The 25168-nt window shown below is 42.1% G+C and overlaps 1 protein-coding gene across 6 annotated transcripts in view; it reads right to left on the reverse strand.

The window, feature by feature from the left end:
- LOC121282359 (BTB/POZ domain-containing protein KCTD8-like) overlaps nucleotides 1-25168 on the reverse strand; it is a 346025-nt gene that overhangs the window by 134357 nt on the left and 186500 nt on the right. For 2 of the 6 annotated variants that reach the window (XM_041196089.1, XM_041196108.1), the window contains exon 3: nucleotides 5562-5583. The exons of 3 other annotated variants lie outside the window; for them this stretch is intronic. In XM_041196089.1, the coding sequence (XP_041052023.1) occupies nucleotides 5562-5583 (22 nt within the window). Of the gene's footprint in view, nucleotides 1-5561; nucleotides 5584-13182; nucleotides 13221-25168 lie in introns of all 6 variants that reach the window. One more of the 6 variants, XM_041196074.1, reaches the window with a different exon arrangement.

A 25168-nucleotide genomic window follows, 5' to 3' on the forward strand; every position in this document is an offset into this window, starting at 1 on the left:
GTCTTTCATCTTGAGTTCACGGTCTAGATGGGGTTTCTTCAGGATCTGCCCTTTACCCTAAGAATGTCACTGTGGACTGTAATTTGTAAAAACCATTCTAATTTACTTACAGATCCATGTACATTTTACTACTCTACACAAGGTTGTACTTCAACTTCCCAGCAGATCTCAGTCACTTAGCCAAGTGACATTGCTTCATTGTTACAATAGTCATTACATCAGTATCAGGTGCTCCTGATGTTAACCCTATTCTCTACATCTCCCTATGATATACGTCATTCTACATCTCCCCTAAAGCCTCAGACCTCACTGGGTTTGCCTCTGTGGTGCCTTGAACAATCTCCCTGATCTGGTCCTGATTTCATTTCGAGGTTGAGGATGAACTGCACTTTCTCATCGTTCCATAGGAGTGTCTTCCACCTGGGTGGTTATAGAGTTCTACCTGTTTCTGCTTCATTGACTCCATCTGGATCTAAATAGTATGTCCAAGGTTCCACTGGTTTCCTTCCCAATAACACCAAGACTCTTCGATTCCTTCTGATATTTCCCTGGTCCATCTCTATTCTATAAGATCTTGGTTGTGGAGCTCTTTCTATTGCAATGCCTCCTTTCTGTTGATCCTGTATCCACACTCTCTCCCCAGGCTGTAGAACTTTTAAGTCTCCTGATTTGTGTCTTTGAAATTACCAGCTTGACTGTTTCTTTGTTGCTCCTCACATTTCCTAACTTTCTCATGATCATCTGAGTTAATGCTAAGTTGTGATGTTTGTTATAGAGCTGGAAGTCACGTTCGCAGCCGTCTTCCCATCAATAGTTCTGATGTGGAAAACATGTTTTCTAGCAGTGAGGTTCTGTAGGTATGAAGGGCTAAGTTAACATCTTTGTTCTTTTTCATTAATTCCTTGATTGTTTGAACACCTCTTTCTGTTTCTTATTGATGACTTTGAGATGTTTTCTCTGCTTGAAGTATTGGGTTGCATAATCTGGCTATCTGTTCTGGCAATACTCTTTTATTTGGATGCATTTGTCATCCTACTGTTGTGCTTGCTTAATTTCTTGTCATCTCTTCTCGGTGGCTGGTAAGTGTTTAGTAATGAGTGAAGGGTATGCTTCCACTTCCTCAAAATTTATATCTTCCAGTTTGACTCCTTCCACTGATACTCTTAAAATGCACCTGCTATCATCTGATACTTTCCTTGTATGTACTCAGTAACTGAATCATACCTCATGAGTCTCAATCTAAAACGTTAAATTCTAGGTGGCATTTTTGCAGCTCCCTTTATGTTAAGAAAAGTAACCAAAGGTTTGTGGTTGGTTTCCATTTTAAACCTTAATCCCATGACATAATCAGAGAACTTCTTGCAGGCTTATGTGGCTGCTAATGCTTCTTTCTCAACAGTTACATGGCTCTTCGCTATATCTGTGAGAGATCTTGAGGCATAATAAGTGAGTCTTCTTTGTCTATCTTTTTGAACTTGAAACAGCACTGCACGCATGATGCATACACTGCTACAATTGTTGGCACCTCTGGATCGTAGTGCACCAGAGTTTCTGGTGAAATCAGGAGATTTTTGATCTTGTCAAAAGCATTTTACTGGTCCACATTCCAGCACACCTGTTGACCTTGTCTCAACAGCTGTCATACTTGGTTGACCATCCAACAAATCTATGAAATTCTGTGATAGTTTTAGGCTGTGAGAAACCTCTAATTGCTTTGGTTTTCTGCGGGTCAGCAGTAATTCCCGAAGCATGCATAATGTGGCCTAAGAATTTTATCATGGCTTTGCAAATTCACTCTTGTAGTTTAACATCAAATGTGCTTCTTGTAGAAGTTTGAAGACTGCTTTCACTCAACAGTCATGTTCTCCCCTCAATGAACCATGTTAAAATCCATAAGGCATATTACTCCTTCCATGCCTTCCACAGCTGGAGACATAATTCTTTGGAATGTCTTAGATGCAAAAGCAATTCTGAATGTTAACTTGTATTGACCAAATGGGCTGATAAAAGCAGTTAGCAATCTGGATTCTTTGTCCAGAGGCAACTGTCAAAAGCTACTGTTAGCATCCAATTTTGTGGAGTGGGTGATTTTTGCAAATTTGGCAAGTCTTTCATCTACTGATGCCATTGGGTGTATCTTGTGCTGTATTGACTTGTGTAATTGAGTTGAGTCCACACATTCTAATTGAACCATTAGGCTTTGGTACTGTGACCATTGTAGTACACCACTTCATCTGTATGGTTACTGGAGAGATGACGCCTTGTGTCATGTGCCCAATCTCACTCTTGACTTTGTCTAAAAGGAGGTAAGGGATCTTTCTCACTGTGGAGAGACACATAGGCTTACCATTCACCCTTAGGGATACATGATATACTGTCTTCAGCTTCTCTAAGCTTGAAAATGGGGACATAAATTCATTTCTAAACACATTACTGGACTGTTCATCAGTAATTTCATCAACCTTGTAAAGAAGCCTCAACTGCAAGCATGCTTTTCTGCTTAGTAATGATGACTCCTGGTTCTGTATAACACACAGGGGTTCAATAATGTCTTTATCCTTGTAACTTAATCTTGCTAAGCGTTGGTCTATAACTTTCAGTGTAGTCCCTCCTGGGCCTTACAACTGGATGGAGGATGGCTGTGATGTGATATTTTAAGCCACTTTACTTCTTCAGATAATTCTAAAACACCTGCCCCATTATCTAGCTTGAATTCTGTGGGGTGACTACCAATTTCTAATTTAATGCTCCAATCTTCTGTTTGATTAACTTCTAGGGAGGTTATTTGTTCTTTTGCAGCTTTTCAAATTCTTGAATTTGACTCGACCTTGTTAATTTCTTTTTCTTCCTGTGAGCTATTTGCATTTTAGTTTGGCAGGCATTTTTAAAGTATCCTAACTTTCCATAGTTCTGGCACTCAGCTCCCCCTGCTAGGCATTCTCCCTGCTTGTGCAGTGTTTTCCTGCCACACTGAGAGCATCTCAAGATGGAGACTGGAGCACTTTCTCCTGATTTTGCTGGCTTTTGCTTCAATGCACTTTCTCTTTTTTGTCGAACATATTGAATGGCTTCAATCATTTTTTTTCCAAGGGACATCACTTTCTCCAGGAACAACCACTCTGTTTACCTTCCTAAGCTCAGTGTCATGCTATATGGACTGCCTTTGAGAGTTAAATCTTCCCTTGTTTGCAAGAGGTCTGATAGGGATTCACCTAAGACCCCGACTACTATATGATCACATATTAATTCATCTCTGAGGATCCCATAGTTGCAATTCTCCAGATTATTTATGAATGAATCCATGAATTCAGTAGGTTTTTGTTTTCTCTTATTGAATTTCACTGGGTCAATTATCAATGTTTTTCAAATACTGCAGTATGCATTGAATGCCTGGAGGCCTTAATCATATGAGCTTGAAGCCTCATCAACTCCCTGTCTCGCTATAACATTGCCTGCAATAGCCCCTACTGCATAGAGTATGACCTGACCATTTTGTTCCTTCTTATGCAAACCTGAAGCTGTCCTGTATCTGGAGAATCTCTTCCTCCAATTGTCCCAATGTTGAGCTTTTCACGAGCCTTTAGTGCTTCAGAACAGTTCCAGGAGTAGCAATGTAGACTCCATGCTTCTCCTAAGCTCTGGATCTTTTCCTGCTTCAGTAGCTTGGCTTGTAGATTGTGATCTGAACTCACTGCTATCTGGACTCCAGACCTATGTGCCTGCTTGTCTCTGCAGCACCCATGATGCTCCATGCTCAGGTGAGTTTTTAACTTTTTTCCTTCTTGTCCTTTTTCCAAGGATTTATATGTCTTTCAGGTCTGCAGTCTTCTCTTGGAGTTTTTCTGAGTCTTCACGATCTGCTTGCTGCCACTATGTTTCATCTTGAGTTCAGGGTTGTTAGAAACAATGTATATCTTTAAGTTTAACTTATATTTTGTATTTGGGTGTTAAGAAAGGTGAAACCTGGTTTTAGTTTCATTTAGAGGTTTTTGTAAGCTGGGTGCTGGGGAGTCTGGGCCCTCTTTGAATACATGCATTTTTAATGAGGTTTTACAACTCTTGAAGTGAATAGATGGGTTACCAAGGGGATAGTAGTTTTGTGAACTAAAAAAAAAATCATAAAGTGGAAAAAGAAACTATGCTGTTGCCCAGCAGCAGGGGTCTAGAGACACACACAGAGACAGGGGAACACAGAAGGGTGGTCAGTTAGTGTGTGTTAACCAGAGAGTGCAGGCAGAAGGTCTCATCTCTCTAATAAGAAATCCTGCAAGCCTGCTGGTGAACTGAGTTTAGGGGACTCGTGTTTGCTCTGAAGTAATAGTGAGTTTAGATTGTAGTTTTTGGATGTCTCAGGGAGCGATACCAGCTGAAGAAAAGCATCTAGCAAATGCTCTGAAGTCCGCCGGAAGAAAACTGTTTGAAACTGAGCTAACCCAAGCAAAAAACCTTGGTGTTGAGACAGTGGTAAATCTTCACTAAGGTTTTGTGTCCATAAGCGTTGCTGGGATAAAAAGAATAGTATGAGTTTGAATCATTTTCTGGTATATGTTTTGAAATCTTTCTAACCTTTTTGTCCAGTGTTATACAGTTCATTTTTTTTCTTGTTTAATAAATATTTTATTCCTTGTGTTAACAGTATACTGGCAGACTCTTGTGAATGTGTTCAGTGACTGACATCCACAGTTTTAAAAAAAACAAAAGCAGGATCTACCAAGCCAGGTTTCACTCTGGGATCTGGCTTGTCCAGTGTTAACATCAGCTGGAATCATAACAGGGTCTAGATGGGTTTCTTTAGGGTTTGACTGTTACCCTAAGAATGCTACCATAGATGTTATTTGTTAAAAAAAAGCCTTGTTTATTTACAGAGCTATATACATCTCAGCATTCTACACAATGTTGTACTTCTGCTTCCCATCAGATCTCAGTCACCTAGTCATGTTACATTATATCATAGTTACATCAGTATCTGGTGCTCTTGATGTTAACCCTTTACAGTAGCATGGCTCTTCTGTTTTATAATTTACTCTCCTCTTCCCCTCCTCTCCTAGGTTCCAGGCACCTTCTTATCCCTTGCTCAAATAAACAAGCCTTCATCAATATTGTCCCTGCCTGGCCTCCATGCTTTCCAGAAAATCAAAAAAAGGTGTACGTGGACGAAACTGGACAGGAGTGGAAACCCAAGAAGCTGAATTGTATTAGGTGTCCATTTTATATGACAATGTTGACATTCAACTTTATTGAAGTCAATGGAACTGAATCCTGGCAGAGCATATAATGGATGACCAATGCAATGCTGCGAATTTTGAGCTCCTGCCCATGTCCAATTTCACTCTCGTAAACCTAAGAAAATGATCAGCAGTTGAAACCCTCACTAACTTCCCTCTCATTAATTGAACAGTCCTGTAACCAGTTGCAGAATGCTAACTACTGTCCCATCAGCAATCAACTAACTCAGCATATACCTGGACCATCTAAGCCTGTATGTTTCAATTCTGCAGTACACTTACCAATAGAACTTTGAAGAAGCTTCCATTTCATACACCCCTGATATAAATACTGACCACATGCAGGTGAGACCCACCTCTGGTTCACTCGATCTTCAGTTTTGTTAAACTGACCTAAAATGTGGTTGAAGAGATGTAAACCTGACGTAAAACTTTGTACAACATGCATCTGACTTAGCGTTTCAATCAAAGTAATTAGTAACTGAATTGCTATTCAGTTTCTACTTTTTTCTGTATATATGAATTAACTTTTTAATGTGAACCAAGATCAAATTAAAAGTCAATTAAAATCCTCTAAAGAGCAGAGGTATATTTAAGGTTGCTACATCAAACTATCAGCATATTGAGGTGAGGGACATATTCTAATTGCTGATAAAATGTCATTAGTCTTATAAGTGTGTATTACCAGTCCATTAAATTTCTTTAATGCAGCTTCTCAGCAAAACAATAAATTACTTGGCTGACAGACTGCAAGAGAAATCAGCTGACTTCTTCAGAAATATAGGGAGCTTCAGCAAAGCAAAAAAGAAATTGGGCACCTTGGGGAAGTGCAGAGTGAAGATCTAAAGAACTAGTGCTTTAAATCAACTCTTGAATAAAATGAGTTGGTAATAAGCTATATGCTAACCTAAGCTTGTTCCAACATAGTAGACTTCATATCCTCATGGGCTTGTCAATGAGCCACTGATTGTACTGCTAAAAAGACACTAGACTAAGGATGTAGTCCTTCTATTGTAAAGTGAGATGTTTAAATTGAATCATTTTCTCTTCAGTTTTTGCAGACTGATGCTTTCCAGTGTTCTAATTTAAAATACTGTATATATCTTTTTGAATGTAACATGAGCTTCAAAATGCCACCATTTCAATGGCACTTTAATGGAGTATCGAAAAAGGAATAGGGAACACCTGGGATTAGTTACAAGACAATAATGAAACCATAGTGTTCACAAAGCACCAGGAAACATGACTAATATTGTAACACATCAAGTGCATCTGAGCTCAAAAAACAGCAGAAGACCTTGATTTAAATATTGCAATAAAGCTCCCACCTGATTTAGGCAGACACTGGCCTCCATTTCGAGGTGTGCTTAAAAAATCAAGTTTGATGGGGAACATAAACTTCCTCAGATATATTGGTAATATTATTAGCAAATAAAGTTTTCAGTGGCTGATTATCATTGTCGATCTTTTCATGCTCTGTCAGTACAAGGCTAATATTACAAAATAAGTAATTGTATAGGCGAAACTAATACTATGCCAGTTCTTGTATATAATAAATATGAATTAGGAGCAGGAGTAGGCCACTCAGCTTCTCGAGCCTGCTCTTCCATTCAATAAGATCATGGTTGATCTGAATGTAACTCAACCCCACATTCTTGTCTTCCACCGATAACTTTTCACCCCTTTGTTAATCAAGAATCTATCTAGCTCTGCCTTAAAAATATTCAAAGATTCTGCTTCCACTGCCATTAGAGGAAGAGAATTCCAAAGACTCACAACCTTCTGGGAGAAAAAAAATTCTCCTCATCTCTGTCTTAAATGAGTGACCTTTATTTTCAAATAGTGACCCCCTAATTCTAGATTATCCTACATGAAGAAGCAGCCTTTCCACATCCACCCTGCCAAGACCTCTCAGGATCTTAAAGGTTTCAATTAAGTCATCTCTTACTCTTCTAAATTCCAGTGGATACAAGCCTAACTTGTCCAGCCTTTCCTCATAAGACAACCTGCCCATTCATGGCATTAGTCTAGTAAAGCTTCCCTGAACTGCTTCTAATGCATTTACATCTTTTTTAAATACAGAGATCAGTACTGTACACAGTACTCCAGATGTGGTCTGACCAATGCCCTATACAACTGAAGCATACCCTCCTTACACAGGCAATCAATTCCCCTCACAATAAATGATAAAATTTCATTAGCTTTCCTAATTACTTGCTTTTTAAAAATTAATTCATGGGATGTGGGCTTCACTGGCTGCGCCAGCATTTATTGTCGAATCCTGAATTGCCCTTGAGAAGCTGGCAGCGAGTTGCCTTCTTGAACCACTGCAGTCCATGTGGTGTAGGTACACCCACAGTGCTGTTAGGGAGTTCCAGGATTTTGATCCAGCGACAGTGAAGGAACGGCGATATATTTCCAAGTCAGGATGGTGAGTGACTTGGAGAAGAACTTCTAGATGGTGACATTCCCACCTATCTGCTGCCCTTGTCCTTCTAGAAGGTAGCGGTCGTGGATTTGGAAGGTGCTGTCTCAGGAGCTTTGGTAAATTCCTGCAGTGCATCTAGTAGATGACACACACTGATGCTATTGTGCATCGTGGTGGAGGGAGTGAATGTTTGTGGATGTGGTGCCAATCAAGCAGGTTGCTTTTTCCTGGATGGCGTCGAGCTTCTTGAGTGTTCTGGGAATTTCACTCATCCAGGCAAGTGGGGAGTATTCCATGACACTCCTGAATTGTGCTTTGTAGATGGTGGACAGGTTTTGGGGAATCAGGAGGTGAGTTACTCCCATGATTCCCAGCTTCTGTCCTGCTATTGTAGCCACGGTATTTATATGGCTAGTCCAGTTCAGTTTCTGGTCAATGGTAACCACCAGGATGTTGATAATGGGGAATTCATTGATGGTAATGCCGTTGAACATCAAGGGGCGATGGTTGGATTCTCTCTTGTTGGAGATGGTCATTGCCTGACAATTGTGTGGTGCAAATGTTACTTGCCACTTGTCAGCCCAAGCCTGGATGTTTTCTGGGTCTTGCTGCATTTGGACATAGATTGCTTCAGTATCTGAGGAATCGCGAATGGTGCTGAACATTGTGCTATCATCAGCAAACATCCCCACTTCTGACCTTATGATGGAAGGAAGGTCATTGATGAAGCAGCTGAAGATGGTTGGGCCTAGGGCACTACCCTGAGGAACTCCTGCAGTGAAGTCCTGGAGCTGAGATGGCTGACCTCCAATAACCACAACCATCTTCTTTTCCACCAAAGTTGCTAGATATGACTCCAACCAGCAGAGAGTTTTCCCTCTGATACCCATTGACTTCAATTTTGCTAGGGCTCCTTGATGCCACACTCTGTCAAACATGCCTAGTTGTCAAGGGCAGTCACCCTCACCTCATCTCAGGAGTTCAGTTCTTTTGTCCATGTTTGAGCCAAGGCTGTAATGAGGTCAGGAGCTGAGTGGCCCCGGCAGAACCCAAACTGGGCATCAGTGAGCAGGTTATTGCAAAGAAAGTGCTGCTTGATAGCACTATTGATGACCCCTTCCATTACTTTACTGATGATCAAGAGTAGACTGATGGGGCAGTAATTGGCCGGGTTGGATTTGTCCTGCTTTTTTTGTGCGGGAGATACCTGGGCAATGTTCTACATAGCTGGGTGGATGCCAGTGTTGGACCTTACTGGAATAGCTTGGTTAGGGGTGCGGCAAGTTCTGGAGCTCAGGGGGAGGTGATGGTGTGGTGGTGTTGTCACTGGACTAGTGATCCAGAGACCAAGGGTAATGCTCTGGAGACATGGGCTGAAATCCCACCTCAGCAGATGGTGGAATTTAAATTTAATAAAAATCTAGAATTAAAAGTCCCATTGGCAATTGATGTAAAAACCCATCTTCCTAAATTTGATCCCTTGCCTCTGCTATACAGTTTAAAACCCTCTCTACCTCCCTAGTTAGGCAGCTTGTGAGGACACCAGCCGTAGCGCAGTTTAGGTGTAAACCGTCCCAGCAGTGAATTTATAGTAAACTGAACTGGGGCTACAGTAACCAGATTCAACCAGTTTTTTTTAAATTTATTCATGGGATGTGGGCTTCGCTTGCTGGGCCAGCATTTATTGCCTATTCTGAGTTGCCCTTGAGAAGGTGGTGGTGAGCTACCTTCTTGAACCTCTGCAGTCCATGTGGTGTCGGTACACCCACAGTGCTGATTAGTTACCTAATTAACTACTCAGTTCCTACAGCTGAGAGTGAGCTTACCCTGTCTAAACAGCAAGAAAGAAATAACTTGGTCTGCCTACACAGTACTTTCCAGTTACTGCTAATTACCAACTAGATTAGATTGTTAGAGCAAAATTTAAGAATAGAATAAACACTTAAATCTCCACTCTCACCAAACTCCAAGGGCAGAACATAACACTTATTGGGCCGGCACGTGCCTGACCCAACTGAGCGTAAAATGACGCGTGATGACATTGGATGAGCGTCCTGATGTCATCGCACACTCACCTGATATTTTGGTTGGTAGGCACACATAGGAGTTGGCAGTGTGCCTGCTGACAATTAAGAGGCCAATTAAGGCCATCAAAGTTATAATTGAAAGAAATTTTTTGCTGCCCGTCCAACCTTACAGTTGGCGGGCAGGCAAAAAGGCCAAACAGCCTTTGCATTTTTTAGGAAACCTCATCCAAAGGTGGGATGAGGTTTCCAACAGCAAATAAAAATAAAAAATTTAACATTTCATTATTAATATGTCCCTGCTCATGTGATAGAGTCACATGAGGGGACATGTTTCATTACTTTGTTAAAATCTTTATTCTTAGTGTTTTAAACTCTTCACCTCTTGATGCAGCTCTGTGCCTCAGGGAGCTTTTCCAGCGACCACTTGCACGCATGCTTGAACTTGCGCTCTTGCCCTCTTTCCCCCCTCCACACAGGCAGGGCAGCCACACGCGTTTCATGCTGGGCAGGCCTTCATTGGCCCACAAGCGTGACATCTCCATCCTGCCCCAAACAGGGGCAATGGTCAGCTTCCCAACCGCTCCCACCCACCCCCGCCAAGCCCGCCTGACGAGGGAAGAATCCTCCCCCAAATCATCACTCAATTAGTCGGCTGCACCCCACTTGCGTTAATAAATACTTGAAGTTTGCAACAGTAATCAAATGGAATTAAATTAACATTAGCTTTAACATATGAAATGTGTTCAGATGATACAATAAACTGTTACACCAAATAACAGCATTTCAATTTTTAAACCTTTTTTTTAAGCATGCTGCATTAAAAAGATTCACTAGCCAGATAATTTGATTGTTTAATTTTTATTTTGCCCATAACATGACGTTGATCCATAATCAATGCAATAGCCAGGCAAATACAGTGTTTAATATTATTGTACCAACCATTTAATAGATAAATATATCTGGATAAATACCTCTCATAAAATAAAGGGCAGTGCAATTTAATAGGAGTACTTTTGTACTAACGTAATGCACAGGCTATTTTCAGGCTAATAACATTGTGTACTCTCTAGATCACTAAATCTGACATGGACACCTCAATTTAAGATCGATTCATTACAGCGATAGAGTACACTAAAGATACACTAGAATGACACTAGGAATGAAAGAGTTGTGAAATAGTTCAAAACATGAAAGCCTTATTAGAATAGAGAAGAGTAAAAAAGTTTGGGCAAAGATTTCCAAAATTATTAAATGCTTTGAGAACTTAAGAATATTCCTAATCGTTGGGGTAATGGCTGAAGATTATTTGTTGGAAGAATAAAACAGAAGGTAGAAGCAACATGAGAACATGGAATGCTGTACCACACTTAGTTATTGGACCAGGTTTTATTATCAAAATAACACTGAGGCTAATGTCACTTGCCATTATTTAATAATTTAGTACAGGAACTTCATGCAAGGGGCAGGTGCATTTTTTTTCTTATGCATTCATGTCAACCATTTATTGAACATCTCAAATTTACAAGAGAATGTTATGGAAACCACCTTCTTGACCCACTGCAGTCCATGTGATGCAGGTACACCCACATTGCTGCTGAGGAGGGAGTTCCAGAATTTCAAACCATGACAATAAGGGAACAGCAATATAGTTCCTAATCAGGATGCTGTGTGACTTGGAGGGAAATTGTAGGTGGTCATATTCCCATGCACATGCTGCCCTTGTTCTTCTGGAAGGGAGAGGTTGTAGGTTTGGAAAGTGCTGTAAAGGAGGGTTGGTGAGCTGTGGAGCACATCTTATAGATGGTACACACTGCAGGTAGGGTGCACCAGTGGTACAGTGGGCAAACGTTTAAGGTGGTGGATGCGGTGACAAGCAAACCGGCTGCTTTGTTCCAGATGGTGTTGAGCTTCTTGAGTTTTTTTTTGAAGCTGCACTTATCCAGGCTAGTAGTGTGTATTCCATTCCACTGTTGTATCTTGTACATGGTGGACAGGCTGTTGGGGAATCAAGAAGTGAGTTACTCACCACAGAGCTCTCAGCCTCTGACCTGTTCTTGTAGCCACAGTATTTATGTGGTTGAGTTAAGTTCCTGGTCAATGGTGATCCCCAGGATGTTGATGGTGGGAGAATTAATGACAGTAATGCCATTGAAAGTCAATAGGAGATGGTTATACTCTCTCCTGTTGGAAATGGTCATTATTCTGGCACTTGTCTGCATGCATGGTCTTGCTGCATGCAGGCATGGACTGCTTCATTATCTGAGATGTTGTGAATGATACTGAACACTGTGCAACCATTAGCAAACATTCCCACTTCTGACTTTATGATGGAAGGAAGGTTATTGATGAATCAGCTGAAGGTGGTTGGGTCTTGGACACTACCTTGAGGAACTCCTGCAGTGATATCCCGGGGGCTGAGATGATTGACCTCCAACAACCACAACCATCTTCCTTTGAGTTCAGAATGACAGCAAGTGGTGGAGAGTTTTCCCCTGATTCCCATTGATTTCAGTGGTTGAATGCAAATATCCAAAAGTTGCTGTTGTGCCACTCTGCTAGTAGCTTAGAAAAATTGTTACTCAGCCAAAAATAGCAAAAAAAAATTGTTGCTGTCCTTGACTATTGACATGCATTGAAGTTGCTGTGTCTGTGTGGTAGACACACACAAAACTCACCACAAATATTTAGGGCTAGTATCTACAAACGTAGGTATATTTTTAACAATATGATAAGTAACCTGCCAAGCAACCTCTCTGCTACTGAAAATTAACTATTATAAAATTTGAATTCTATTTCTTCAGATTGTGGGTGGAATTTTCCGGCCCCACCCATCACCAGAATCGTCTGCTCCCATCAAAATTCGATGGACTTTTGTCTGGGCTGCCGAATTTCCTGGCCTGTGTTCCTTTGCAATAATTTTTTTTTAAAATGTCTCTTTTTCTATTCTCTCTCTTAATTTAATCTTTTGGTCCCTCTCTTTCTTTCTCCCTTTATACCTGATAATTCAAGCCTTTCCCTTCCACTGTTTATTCCCCAATTCCTTAAAACTTATTGGTAAAAGAGATATCACATTGGTCGCCCTGTCATTCAGGTCCTGGGCGCCTTGTTTCCTTCACTATGCATTTATCAGCTCACACTTTCAGCAACTTAGAGGGCAAAATAATTTAGCGCTGAAAAGTACAGGAGCGGATCTAACTAATGGCTAACACCATCTTTCAGCAAGATCTGTCACTGAGGCAAATATTATAAGATCATTTAAAATGGGATTAATTAAGTATTTGAAAAGGAAGATTATATAAGGAAACAGCAGGAAAGTGGGGCTGGAGCAGATAGTTGCAGTTGAAGCGCCCCTTTTGATAATTCTGGAGTAAACTGATACTGATAGGCATTCGAGGGATTCTCTGGACATTTTGTTTATTGGTGGAAGGAGGAATTAGAAACACTATCTTCAACGTTAACAGTAGTTAGTATTAGTCTAACTTGATATCTCATTCCTTGGAACTTATTTTATCTCTCTTCAATGTTATACCTTTTTGTGGCCTCACTTCAGAGGGTTCCTCATTTCCATTGTGATCCTATTCATCGTGCCATAAAGTAAAATCTCATCACTCACCCCAGCTGTTCTCTCTAGTTTTCCAGGTATCTCATAGTGCCCTCTCTGTAATTCCTCAGAACTGATTTAAAAAATCAGTTTTATCTTCCAAACAGTGTTGAAAAGTTAGTCAGCTGAGCTGATTCTTTACCTCATACAGCACATCAAAGCCTACACTTTGCATTTATGACAGTGAATGGTGTTGTTATCATTCATTCAGACAGGACATCGGCTATGGTTGTTGCAACAATGGTAATTACTGCTTCAGAATTTTAACCACCTTTGGATTGATTCCGTTTTATTACGACCATCACTGAAGAGACCCAGTCGGTCTCTGCACCAAGTTCCGAGTTTCAAATCACCAGACTCACAAATGTGCTTCATGACAGGTTCTTTTATAGATGGAAACAGTTTCTTAGCCAACAACTGTGTAAGTGGGATCAAGTTGCAGCTGTAGAATGACTTTTAACTTTCCTTCACTCTTGAAAAGATCCTAATACTCGGTGAATGCATTTTGTTTTGAGTTTGATGAACCTCCCATCAAAATCTCTTGTGATAGGTTTCATACATTGAAACAACTTCAATTTTGTGTTTACCAAGCACTATTTGAAATTCAGTGTTGTTTTAGGAGATATTAATACTGACTCTTTTCACAATGGCTTCTTCTCCAGCCTTACTTTTACTCCCATGTGCTCCAGTTCTCCAGCTCTGACCTTCTGCACACTCTACCCCTCCACATTCACCACTGGCGGTGGATTCCACAGGCATTTTAGTACTGTTCTCTGTAACTACCTCTTACAATTTTGCTCCATCTTGCTACCTTTATGCCCAAATTCTTAAACCCCATCTCTTCAGCCTTGTTTTGGATCATCTAGGAACGCAGGAGCAGGAGTAGGCTATTCAACACATCCAGCCTGCTCCACCATTCAATACAATCATGGCTGATATTTCACTTCAATGCCTTTTTCCCACATGTGCCTGTATCCATTTGTCTCATTGAAATTTAGAAATCCATCAATCTCTGCTTTAAACATACTCAACGACTAAACTTCCACAGCCCTCTGGGGTGGAGAATTCCAAAGGTTCATGACCCTCTGAGTAAAACAAATTCTCCTCATCTCAGTCCTAAGTGGCTTCCCCCTTATTTTGAAATTGTGTTCCCTGATTCTAGGCTCCCCAACGAGGGGGAACATCTTGCCTGCTTCTAACCTATTTCTTTAAATAATTTGTAGGTTTCAATGAGGTCACCTCCCATTCTTCAAAACTCTAGAGAATACAGGACTAGTATCCCAATCCCTCTTCATAGGAATCCCTCTTCACAGTTCCACCATCATAGGAACAAGTCTAATATCCTTCCTAAGGTAAGGGGACCAAAACTGCACACAATGCTCCATGTGCAGTCTTGCCAAGGTTCTATACAATTGAAGCAAGACTTTGTTATTCCTGAACTCAAATTCTCTCGCGATAAAGGCTAACATTCCATTAGCCTTCCTAATTTCTTTCTGCACCTGCATATTAGCTTTCAGTGATTTATTGATGAGGACACCCAGGTTTCTTTGTACATTTGGACTTTCTAATTTCCCACCATTTAAGAAATACTCTGCACATCTGTTCCTCCTACCAAAGTAACCTCACATTTTTCCAAATTATATTCCATCTGTCATGTTCTTGCCCACTCACTAAGTCTGTCCAAATCTCCTTGGAGCTGCTTTGCATCTTCCTCATAACACACATCTCCACCCAGCTTTGTGTCATCCGCAAACTTGGAAATATTATACTTGGTCCCCTCATCCAAATCATTGATTTTTATTGTGAACAGCTGGGGCCCAAGTATTGATCCTTGCAGTGCCCCATTAGTCACAGCCTCGGCACGAGAATGGCCCATTTATTCCTACACTCTGTTTTCTGTCAGTATATTACCTCCTATCCCATGTGGTTTAATTTTGCTAACCAACCTCCTGTGGAGACTTTAGCAAGAACATTCTGAAATCTCTCTGAACTTTCTAAAGCTTGCAGTTCATTTATTTCTTCCTCTGTGAAATGCCTTGGACTGTTTTGTAATTTTATAACACGATAGCTGTGATTCTTCAAATTTACAATCCCAGCAAACAGTAAAATTTGTAAAATTGGTGCTTATATAAACATAAACTGTTATCAAATGTGAGTAGGTGCAGTAGATTTTAGTATTCTTATTCATTACATTCTGATCCTGATTGCATAATCATTTCTAATACAATTGTCATATTTTTAACTGAAATGGTGTTCGTAGACAGCTCTGCTTTTTCAAATGTTAATCACAACATAACAAATGGCCTTGACATCAGAAGTAACTTATGAGACCCACACTGCAAATTGTGGGGCACTTTTTTATTGGGACAGCTTGGCATTCTTTGGAAACTCCTCTTCTTATCCTGGTTGCTACACTGTCTCAGCCACTAAATTTATCAGCTGTAGGTCACATCACATATCTCCCCATCCCTACCATTACTGTAATGCCAGCACTGAATGACATAAGGACCTAAATTTCCCAGTCCCGCCCACTGCAGGAAGTGTAGTAGGTGGGATGGATAATATGACAGGCTTCAGGCGGGAATTTCCAGCCCTGCAGCAAGCAGGACCAGAAAATCCCACCCAAAGTGCCAGTTAGTTTAGGTGCTTAGAATGTGTTGCTTAATAATGCCGATGATGCTGGTTCAATCTTTGTAATAGCTGTGGTAGTTCTTGGGGCCTGACTCTTCTACTTGCCCCATTGTGATATTATGGCATCATGGAAATACTGTGTGCAGAGCCTTCAGACAACAAAAATTGCTGCATGGGGAGAGAGAGAGGAAAAGAGAACAACACGCATGCTGATCATTAGCCAGCATTTTTTCCATCGTCGGGCGGGCTCTGTGGGGATGGGTGGGCACAGTCAGAAATCCAACCGCCACCCTCAATCAGGGCTGGACCGCAATTTCACACTGGCAGGGCCAATTAACACATGAGGCATTGCTCAGTGCTGCCTGTGTGGGGGGGTGGGGAGGAGGGCGAGAGCACAAATTTGTGCATGCATGGGGGTGCACATTGGAAAAGCTCCCTGAGGCACAGAGCTTCCTCAGGGAGATGAAGACATGAAAAATTAAAAATAAAGATTTTTGAAATGTTATAAAACATGTCCCTACTCATGTGACTCTGTCACATGAGTAGGGACATATCATTAATGAAATGTTAAATTTTTTATTTTATTTCTATTTGTTGTTGGAAACTCATCCCGCCCATGGATGAGGTTTCCTAAAAAATGCAAAGGCCGCATGGCCTTTTTGCCTGCCCGGCAACCATAAGGTTGGACAGGCAGTGAAAAATTTCTTTCAATTATAACTTTAATGGCCTTTAATGGCGGGTGCGCTGCCAACTCGGGATGCTCGCCCGATGTCATCGCACGTCATTTTACACTTAGTCGGGTCCGGCGTGTGCCTGCCCGCCGAGGTAGAAATTTTGCCCATTGTGTTTTCCTCCCACTGACACTTACGCACAAACTCAAAGCAGAACAATTCCACCTGAGCTAACAGTTTCTAGGAATTATAGTTGCAGTGTTAACAATCTTAACTGCCCCCAACCTGGCAGAAGCCTGGTGAGGGCCCAGTCACTTACCCATCTCTTATCCTGTGGCCTTCCCACTCAGTGCTGATCTTAACCTGTTATGTTGAGCAAACGAGCTGAACATTCATGGGGAGGAAGCGGGCTTCTTTGCCCTTTGGGTTAGACGTTTGAACATGGTGGCACCTGATGGCTTCAACATGGGGCCAGAGGTGCTGGGAAGGGGATGAGTCCCAGCATTTAAGTGTAAAGAAAGGAATTTTAAGCTTCCTTGTCAAGGCAGGAGTGCCCATTCAGCCCACATAAAGAGGCTTTAATCCTCTCATGCCCAGGGCTCTCTGCCCCACCCTAATCATCGCCAGTGGCACACTGCCCCACCCTTTACTGACACTGGGGCTGGATTTTATGTAGCCCATCGTGGCGGAAACCATTGTGTCCGGGCTTACTTAATCATGGGGGAGACCCTGTGTCGGTCTCCCGATGGCGGTAAACCCGACACCCAATTAGGTCGGAGGGCAGAATGGGCTGATGTGAGTTTCTCAGCCCCCACCAGTAGGATGTTAAGTAGACTCATTAATGAGCCAATTAACACCAATCATCCCTGAGCCCACCGCAAATTAGTGGAGGCTGCACAGTTTTCCCGTGCACGCAGAAGGCCGCCCAGCAAAACCTGCCAGGTTTGCCAGCAGAACCTGTGGGGTGGGGGTGGAGTAGAGAAAAGGATTAACTTTAGTAATAGCTGTAGGTTGTGATCATTTGAGTCTGGAGGATTCTTTCTTGAATCAGATTTTCCTTGTTAGGTCTTCACTTCCTTTACAATCAGGTCATCATAAGTGGCACAGCCGAAGAGCCAGTTAGCATAAGAAGCTGCTATTCCTGTGTTCGCCTTCCAAGGAGATGATAAGAGAACAAATACATCCTCTATATCCTTCAAAAGGACTGAGAGCTCTGCTGGGGATTTATGCCTTTGGCGAAAGTGATTTGGGGGAGGAGGGGGGAGGAGCAGTTGGATTGAAATTGTAAATAGTACATGAAGTTAACAGTTTGTGGGAAGACTGAACTTGGGGGGAGATATACAGGAAAGGGTTAACTCTAATAATAACTATTCAGCTTTGCATAAGGAGCTATGTCGCAGTGATGTCACTGAGAGAAGATGAGTGTAAAGCATCTTAGAGATTAGCTCCAGCTATGCTTGGTCTTACACAACTTTTGTAAATAGTTCTGTAAATAAATGCGTTTTCAACAAAAGGCGATTATCTCCAACAAGACCACTTCTAGAGTAAGAAGCTTACAAATCCCGAGATATAACCATGATAACAAAGGGGTGAGGGGGGTGGCAGGTGTGTTGGGGTGTGGGTTGGGGTAGATGCCTTGCTATCAGGCACTCTGTGCCAAGCAAGGGACGTAACATTGGACAAGGGAGTGGCCGCTGAAAGCCGCTCCTTGCCCTCGCCTCTGACCCTCTTTCCCCCTCTCTTGTGACCCCCACCTTGTGATCCTTATCTTGCCTACACTGACCTGTGGCCTGTGTTCTCTCTGTGATCCTGGGCCTCAGGTCGGTACAGTGCCGCCAGGGGTAAAATTGGTGATGAACTTAAACAAATTACACAAAGCTTCCCATATTTATTGCATCTGTTGACTTGTTGGAGTGTGAGTTGTGATGCCCAAATATGTTCTGTTAACTTTGCTGTTTCCAGTTTGTTTATTGAACTCAAGCTTGAGGTCCCTGTCTGCCTGTGGATTCACTGCTGAGAGAATCCGTGCCACTTATAATAGTACGGTCAATACTCACAGCGAAATAAAGGAGTGACATTAATAATCAGTAAGCGTATAATAGTTTGCAAACCCCAGACTGGAGGCAATCTGCCAGCTGCACCTGAGAGCACTAAGATCAGCTCTCCCTACGTGCTCCTATAAACCATGATTTTGTACATGGCTTGATTGACCGGTGTAATAGCTTACACTTCCAAAAGGAAAAAAAACATGTTGACAGGTTGTAAAGAATTACATAAGCTAAAAATGACTCTTGGCAACAATAGCCGCAAAAAGTTAAGATGCCTGTATAGCATTCCTTCCTCCATTATTGTAAGAGGAAAGTGTTATTTTAATTTTGCCCTACAAAATTCTGTGCACAGTGACTTTTTTTATATTCAAATATCTTTAATTCTTTCAGAAGATAGGCAGAATTATATTAGGCACGAAAGTGCTGAAAAACGCAAAAAATAAAGTGTCAAAACTTAAAACCTGGGGCAGAATTTTCTGCCCGACCCAATCTCCGGCGGGTGGGGAGCCGATCCCCGCTGGACAAGTGGGCCCCGCCAACATTTTAATTGGGTGGGCCAATTAAGGCCCACCCAGCGTGACAACCACCAGGAAGCTCTATGCACCTCCTGTGCGGGCAGGTAGGATTCCCCAAAAGCGAGAGTGCGCTCTTTCACGCATGTGCACGAAAGAACATACATCTCCCTGAGGCTAAGTGCTGACTCAGGGAGATGGCTGACAGCTGTATAAACTTTAAAAATAGAAAAATAATAAAATCCTTAACACGTGTCACACGAGATGGGACATGTTAATAAATTTCAATGAAATTTTAATAAACTTTTTAAACCCTACATGAAACCTCATCCCGACAGCGGATGAGGCTTCATGATTTACAGAAGCCCGCTGGGGCTCCTGGCCTGCCCGCTAACCTTAAGGTTGGACAGGCAGGTCCTTTACTTGTTTTAATTATCCTGTCAATGGCCTCAATTGGCCATTGACAGGTCAGCAGGTGGACAGCTGATCTCGCTGTGCCCCCTCCTTCCTGAAAATTTAAATGGGGCTGGATGACGTCGGGGGTTCCACCTGACATCATCCCATGTCATTTTGCTGTCAGTGAGCGGGCCCTGCCCCCTGCTCGCCGATGGCAAAATCCAGCCCCAGTATGCTATCAGTCCCCCTAGAAAATAGATCCCACACTTTAAGCACCCTATAGTACCATTGCTGTAAACTGTGTTTGTGTTTTTTAAGACCCTTCTGCTGCAATTAAACTGATAGCATTTTGGGTACATCTGCAGCTTAAATTATAATCTTCCTATCTCTTATTGATTTTTGCCATCCCTTGTCTTCATGTGTTACCAGGATACATTCATGGCCTTTTTAGAGCCTTCAGCTATTCTGGGCCTGTGTCAGCTTCAGTGAAACTATTAGCCAGCATTTGCTAGTTTAGCATTTCCGTTAAAAGTCAACCTTTTGAAATTTAGGGTGAAACCCTCTATTAATCCTTATTTAATTAGCTGGCAAAATCAGTATGGCAATATACAATATATACATTTACTCAAGACAGAAATTTTAGGAGCATAGGCATAAGCTAGTAACCATTCTGTCAATGTGCTACTCCGGCACAAAAGAATTACAGCATAAAACACAACGCCCATGTTCCTAATTTCAATGCACAGAAAATATTAATTCCAAGAGCAATATTCATTGACCATAATGCAGAAAAGGGAATTGTACAATTTAGCAAAATATGCAGATATTGCCAATTCTTTGAAGATTCATATTCATGATCTTATATTACGTCTGCCTACATATTGCCGAGTCATGATCCTCCAGGGGCAATGAGCTGAAGGTTCAATTGGCTTTGAGCTAGGCACCACCTGGGCTTTTGATTATTTATATTTAGGGAGACAAAGAACTAGCAAGTAAGTGCAGCATATTAATTCACTGTAATACCTGTACCAGCATATTCCTGACTCAATTAAATTGGCGTTTTTGAAGATCACGCTGTTTTCATTTGATCCTGTAAATTTGCCAGTCAAAATCATTTTATGCTTTTCATGATATTTTGGATCCATCCCATTAACCCAGTTTCAAATACAGAGGAATATAAAGTAGTCAGTAATTAGGGCATGTTTGATTGCATGCAAGAGGGGGAAAATGTGACTTAATTTGGAACTTTAAGATTATATTCTCAAACCTTGGCCAATGGTTCATAACTAGATTTGCTTGGCTGCCAGATGAAAATTTCATTTGTTCACCTAAATATTTGCCAGCGAAACCATGGGCAGAATCTCAACAGGACGGTCCTGCATGCAGTGGAGAGGCTAGTAACATGTTGGAAACACGACTGCTACTGGTACAAGCTTTGCTGTGGCCCTTAACTCAGCCGATTGCATTAGCAGCACACTTCCATTTTTCCCAGCCAATCAGAGGGGGTGGGCGGGATGAAATGCCAAATTTGCCAAAGGAAGGATTTTGAGTTAAAGGGACCCTGATAGAGGTCAGAATGGCTAAAATGTGCATTGATTCCTGAGGTTTGATCAACCACAGGAGTGGAAAGGAGACCTGGGAAGGCTGCTCCTCAGGTTTCTCATGCTAATCTGGAGGTCCTGCTGCTGGAACTGAGGGTCTGCAGTAAGATGATGTTTGTCAAGGATGAGAGCAAGAGATCAGCCTTTCCAACCAAGCAGGCATAGATGGAGTGACCAAAGATGCGAGCAGTAGGAGTGTAGTCCCTTGATCCTGGAGACAGTGCCCCAAGAGTATTTAGGAGGGCAGGAAAGGTGAGTGGCTTCATACTTTCAGGTGCAAATCCTCATACTTGAACTTGCCCAGCATTCTTCTGCAGAGCATTCCTCAGATTAAAATACCTTGCAGCTCCATTTCTTCTGCTCTCTCGAGGCACCTCCTTTCATCCCTATTTGTACAATCAACTCTCACACTCAACCTCATTTTTGTGCTATCTCATACCCACGCCACACAATCACCCTCCACAAATGTTGTCCTTCTTTTCTCCCCACACAATCCATTTCACACATCATTTCTCTTTGCTTTTCGGTTCTCTTGCCCCTTTCGAGTGGATTTCTGTGCCCATTTACTCTATCCAGTAGAGTAGCAGGTGGCTGAGGAGAAGATTGCTGGTGTTGCTCCTGCTGCTGCTGGTGCTATTGGTGGTGTTGCTGTTGCTGCTCCTCTTGTTCCTCACCAGAGGTCCAACGTTGAGCTGCATAAGTTGCCTTCATGTTGTAGTGAAGGCTGACAGCAGGTAAATGCAGGTGAATGAATTCCAAGAAATTGGAAATCCCCTTCAGGCAGTGAAAGCACACTCGTAGATGAAGTTTCATTGTTTGAAGGCTTCCCAGGCTGCCAGTTTCCCTAAAGAAATACTGTCCACAATGTTCTTGCCTAGCTGATATTGGCGAGTTGTAGAGAGCTCGGGAAACCCATTCACTCACTGTTCAAGCCAGCATGCAGCTTTAAATTCAAAATCTGTTCGCATATTATAATGACTTATCCGACTGCTGCACCAGGGTTCCCCACTCGCCAACAAACCCAACTGGGTTAAATAAATAAGTAGATCATGTTGGATTCTCAAGCCAACGCCACTTTTTGGGAATGTAACCATGCTGAAACATGCCCCTGTTTGGCAGTTAAAAATTGGCTTCACATTTTTAGTACTGACAATAACATAAGTTGTATTCCTGGATTGAATACTTTTTGAAGGTCTGTAATGATAACTCTTTTTTAAAACCAGATGAGGTAAAAACAACTGCCCTCAACATCAAGGCAGAATTTGATCAAATGTGGCATCAAAGAGGAAAATTGAAGTTATTAGGAATCAGGGGAAAATCTGACCACTGGTTGGAGTCGTACATAGCACAAAGCAAGATGGTTGTGGTTTTGGAAGCCAATTACCTCAGCTGTAGGCTATTGCTGCAGGAGTTAGAGCCATAGAATCATAGAAAAGCTACAGTGCAGAAAGAGATCATTTACTCCATTATGTCCTCGCCAGCCACAAAAAGAGAAAAAAACAAACTAGCTGCAAAATTTTAATCCCAATTTCCAGCACCTGGTCCATAGCCTTTCAGGTGAAAGCACATCAGGTGCAGATCCAAGTACCTTTTAAGTAAGTTGAGCATTTCAGCCTTAATCACCAATTCAGCCAGTGAATTCCAGATGCCCACTGCCCTCTGGGTGAAAATCTTTTTCTCATGCCCCCTCCAATCCTTCTACCAATCACCTTAAATCTATGCCCCCTGATAATTGACCCCTCAGCTAGGGAAACAGGTATCTCCCGTTAATGCCCCTCATAATCTTGTACACCTCAAATTCCCTCAGCCTCCACTGTTCTAAGGAAAACAACCCCAGCCTATCCAGTTGTTCCTCATAGCTACAATTTTCCAGCCCTGGCAACATTCTTGCAAATCTCCTCTGTACTCTCTCCAGAGCAATTATATCCTTCCTGTAATGTGGTGACCAGAACTGGACACAAAATTCCAGCTGTGGCCTAACCAGCATTTTATATGGTTCCATCATTACATCCCTGCTTTTGTCTTCAATACCTCATCTAATAAAGGAAAGCGTTCCATATGCTTTCTTTACCACCTTATCCACACTCCTGCCACCTTCAGTGACCTGTGGAAATGTACTCCAAGGTCTCTCACTTCCTCAAACCCTCTCAGTATCCTCCCGTTTATTGAGTAGTCACTTGCTTTGTTTGCCATCCCCAAATGCATTACCTCACACTTTTCCAGATTTAATTCCATTTGCCACTTGTCAGTCCACTCGGCCAAACCATTGATTTCACTCTGGAGACAACAGCTATCCTCCTCGCTATCAACTTCAAGGCCAACTTTTGTGTCATCTGCAAATTTTCCAATCATGCCTCCCACATTTAAGTGCAAATCATTAAAATATGCAGCAAACAGCCCCAACACTGAGCCCTGTGGAATACCATGGAAAACCACTTTCCATTCGCATTACGGCAAAAGCAAAATGCTGCGGATGCTGGAAATCTGAAACAAAAACAGAAAATGCTGGAAAAACTCAGCAGCTCTAACAGCATTTATGGAGAGGAAAAAAAAGTTAATGTTTTGGGTCCATGTGACTGTTCTTCAGAGCTGAAGGCCAGAATTTTGATGTTGGCATGCGGGAGCAGGCCTAGCACGTTGACGCATAAAATGACATGCGGTGACGTTGGGCGTGCTTCCAATGTCACCTCGTGTCATTTAGATCTTTCGTTAAGTGGGCATGTGCCAGAGGCATCAAAGGCCTGTCAAGGCCATTAGGGAAGCAATAATTAACAGCACTGCTTGTCCAACCTTAAGGTTGGTGGGCAGGCAAAGAGCCCAAGCGGCTTTTGCGTTTATCAGGAAACCTCATCCACAGGCGGGATAAGGTTTCCTGAAGGTTTAATAAAATCAATAAATAAATTCTGATAAATTGACAAATATGTCCCAGCTCACGTGACACTGTCACATGAGGGGACATGTGTAAATAACTTTTATCTTTCTTTACTAAAAATATTCAATTTGAACATAATCTCCCTGAGGCAGTTCCGTGCCTCAGGGAGATTTCTGTTCTCTTTTGCGCACATGCATGAAAGAGCAGAGGCCCCAACACTCAATCCTCCCCCCACCTGCACAGGTAGCGCTGAGCACTACCAGCCGTGCGTCCTTAATTGGCCCGCCCATGTAAAATGGTGGCGCGCAGCCGATTGCAGGTGGCAATCAGCTCCGCACCCACCTGTGCCCACTCCCAACTGGCCTGCCCGATGTTCAGTAAATTCTTCGCAAACAGAAGTAAAAATGTGATGAAATTTATACTGTTCCAGTGGGGTGGAGCAGGTGAAGTTGGATAGAAGGCCAGTGATAGGTGGAGGCAAAGGAGAGATTGCCAGAGATATCTTGGACAAAAGAACAAAGGGGCGTTAATGATAGTGGTACTGGCTAAAGGAGGTACTGATGGTGGCATTAAGGTCAGAAAGCAGAATGTGATAATAGCTGGGCAAGGATAAGCATTAAGAAAGAACAACATGAACAATTGACAGATGGCCCTGGTGGAGGTAGAGCGGGGGGAGTGGATGATGGGGGGAAAAAAGCTTGAAAATAGTTAAAAGTTGGGAATAAAACAATGAATAAAAATGAAAATGAATAAAAATAAGTGGATAAAAATAAAAATAAAAAAATGAAAATGAATATTGAGAAAAAGGGATAAAAAAGTGGGTGAGGATGGAGGAGAGAGTTCATGGTCTGAAGCTGAACTCAATGTTAAGTCTGGAAGGCTGTAAAGTGTCTAATCGGAAGATGAGGTGCTGTTCCTCCAATGTGCATTGGGCTTCACTGGAACATTGCAGCAGGCCAAGGATGGACATTTGGGCATGAAAGCAGGATGGTGTGTTGAAATGGCAAGCGACAGGAAGGTCTGGGTCATGCTTGCAGACAGACCGAAGCTGTTCCGCAAAGTGATCACCCAGTCTGTGTTTGGCCTCTTTGATGTAGAGGAGACTACATTGGGAGCAGCAAATGCAGTAGACCAAATCGAAGGAGGTGCAAGTGAA

The sequence above is a fragment of the Carcharodon carcharias genome, chromosome 1, assembly GCF_017639515.1.
Source record: "Carcharodon carcharias isolate sCarCar2 chromosome 1, sCarCar2.pri, whole genome shotgun sequence".
NCBI lineage: Eukaryota > Metazoa > Chordata > Chondrichthyes > Lamniformes > Lamnidae > Carcharodon > Carcharodon carcharias.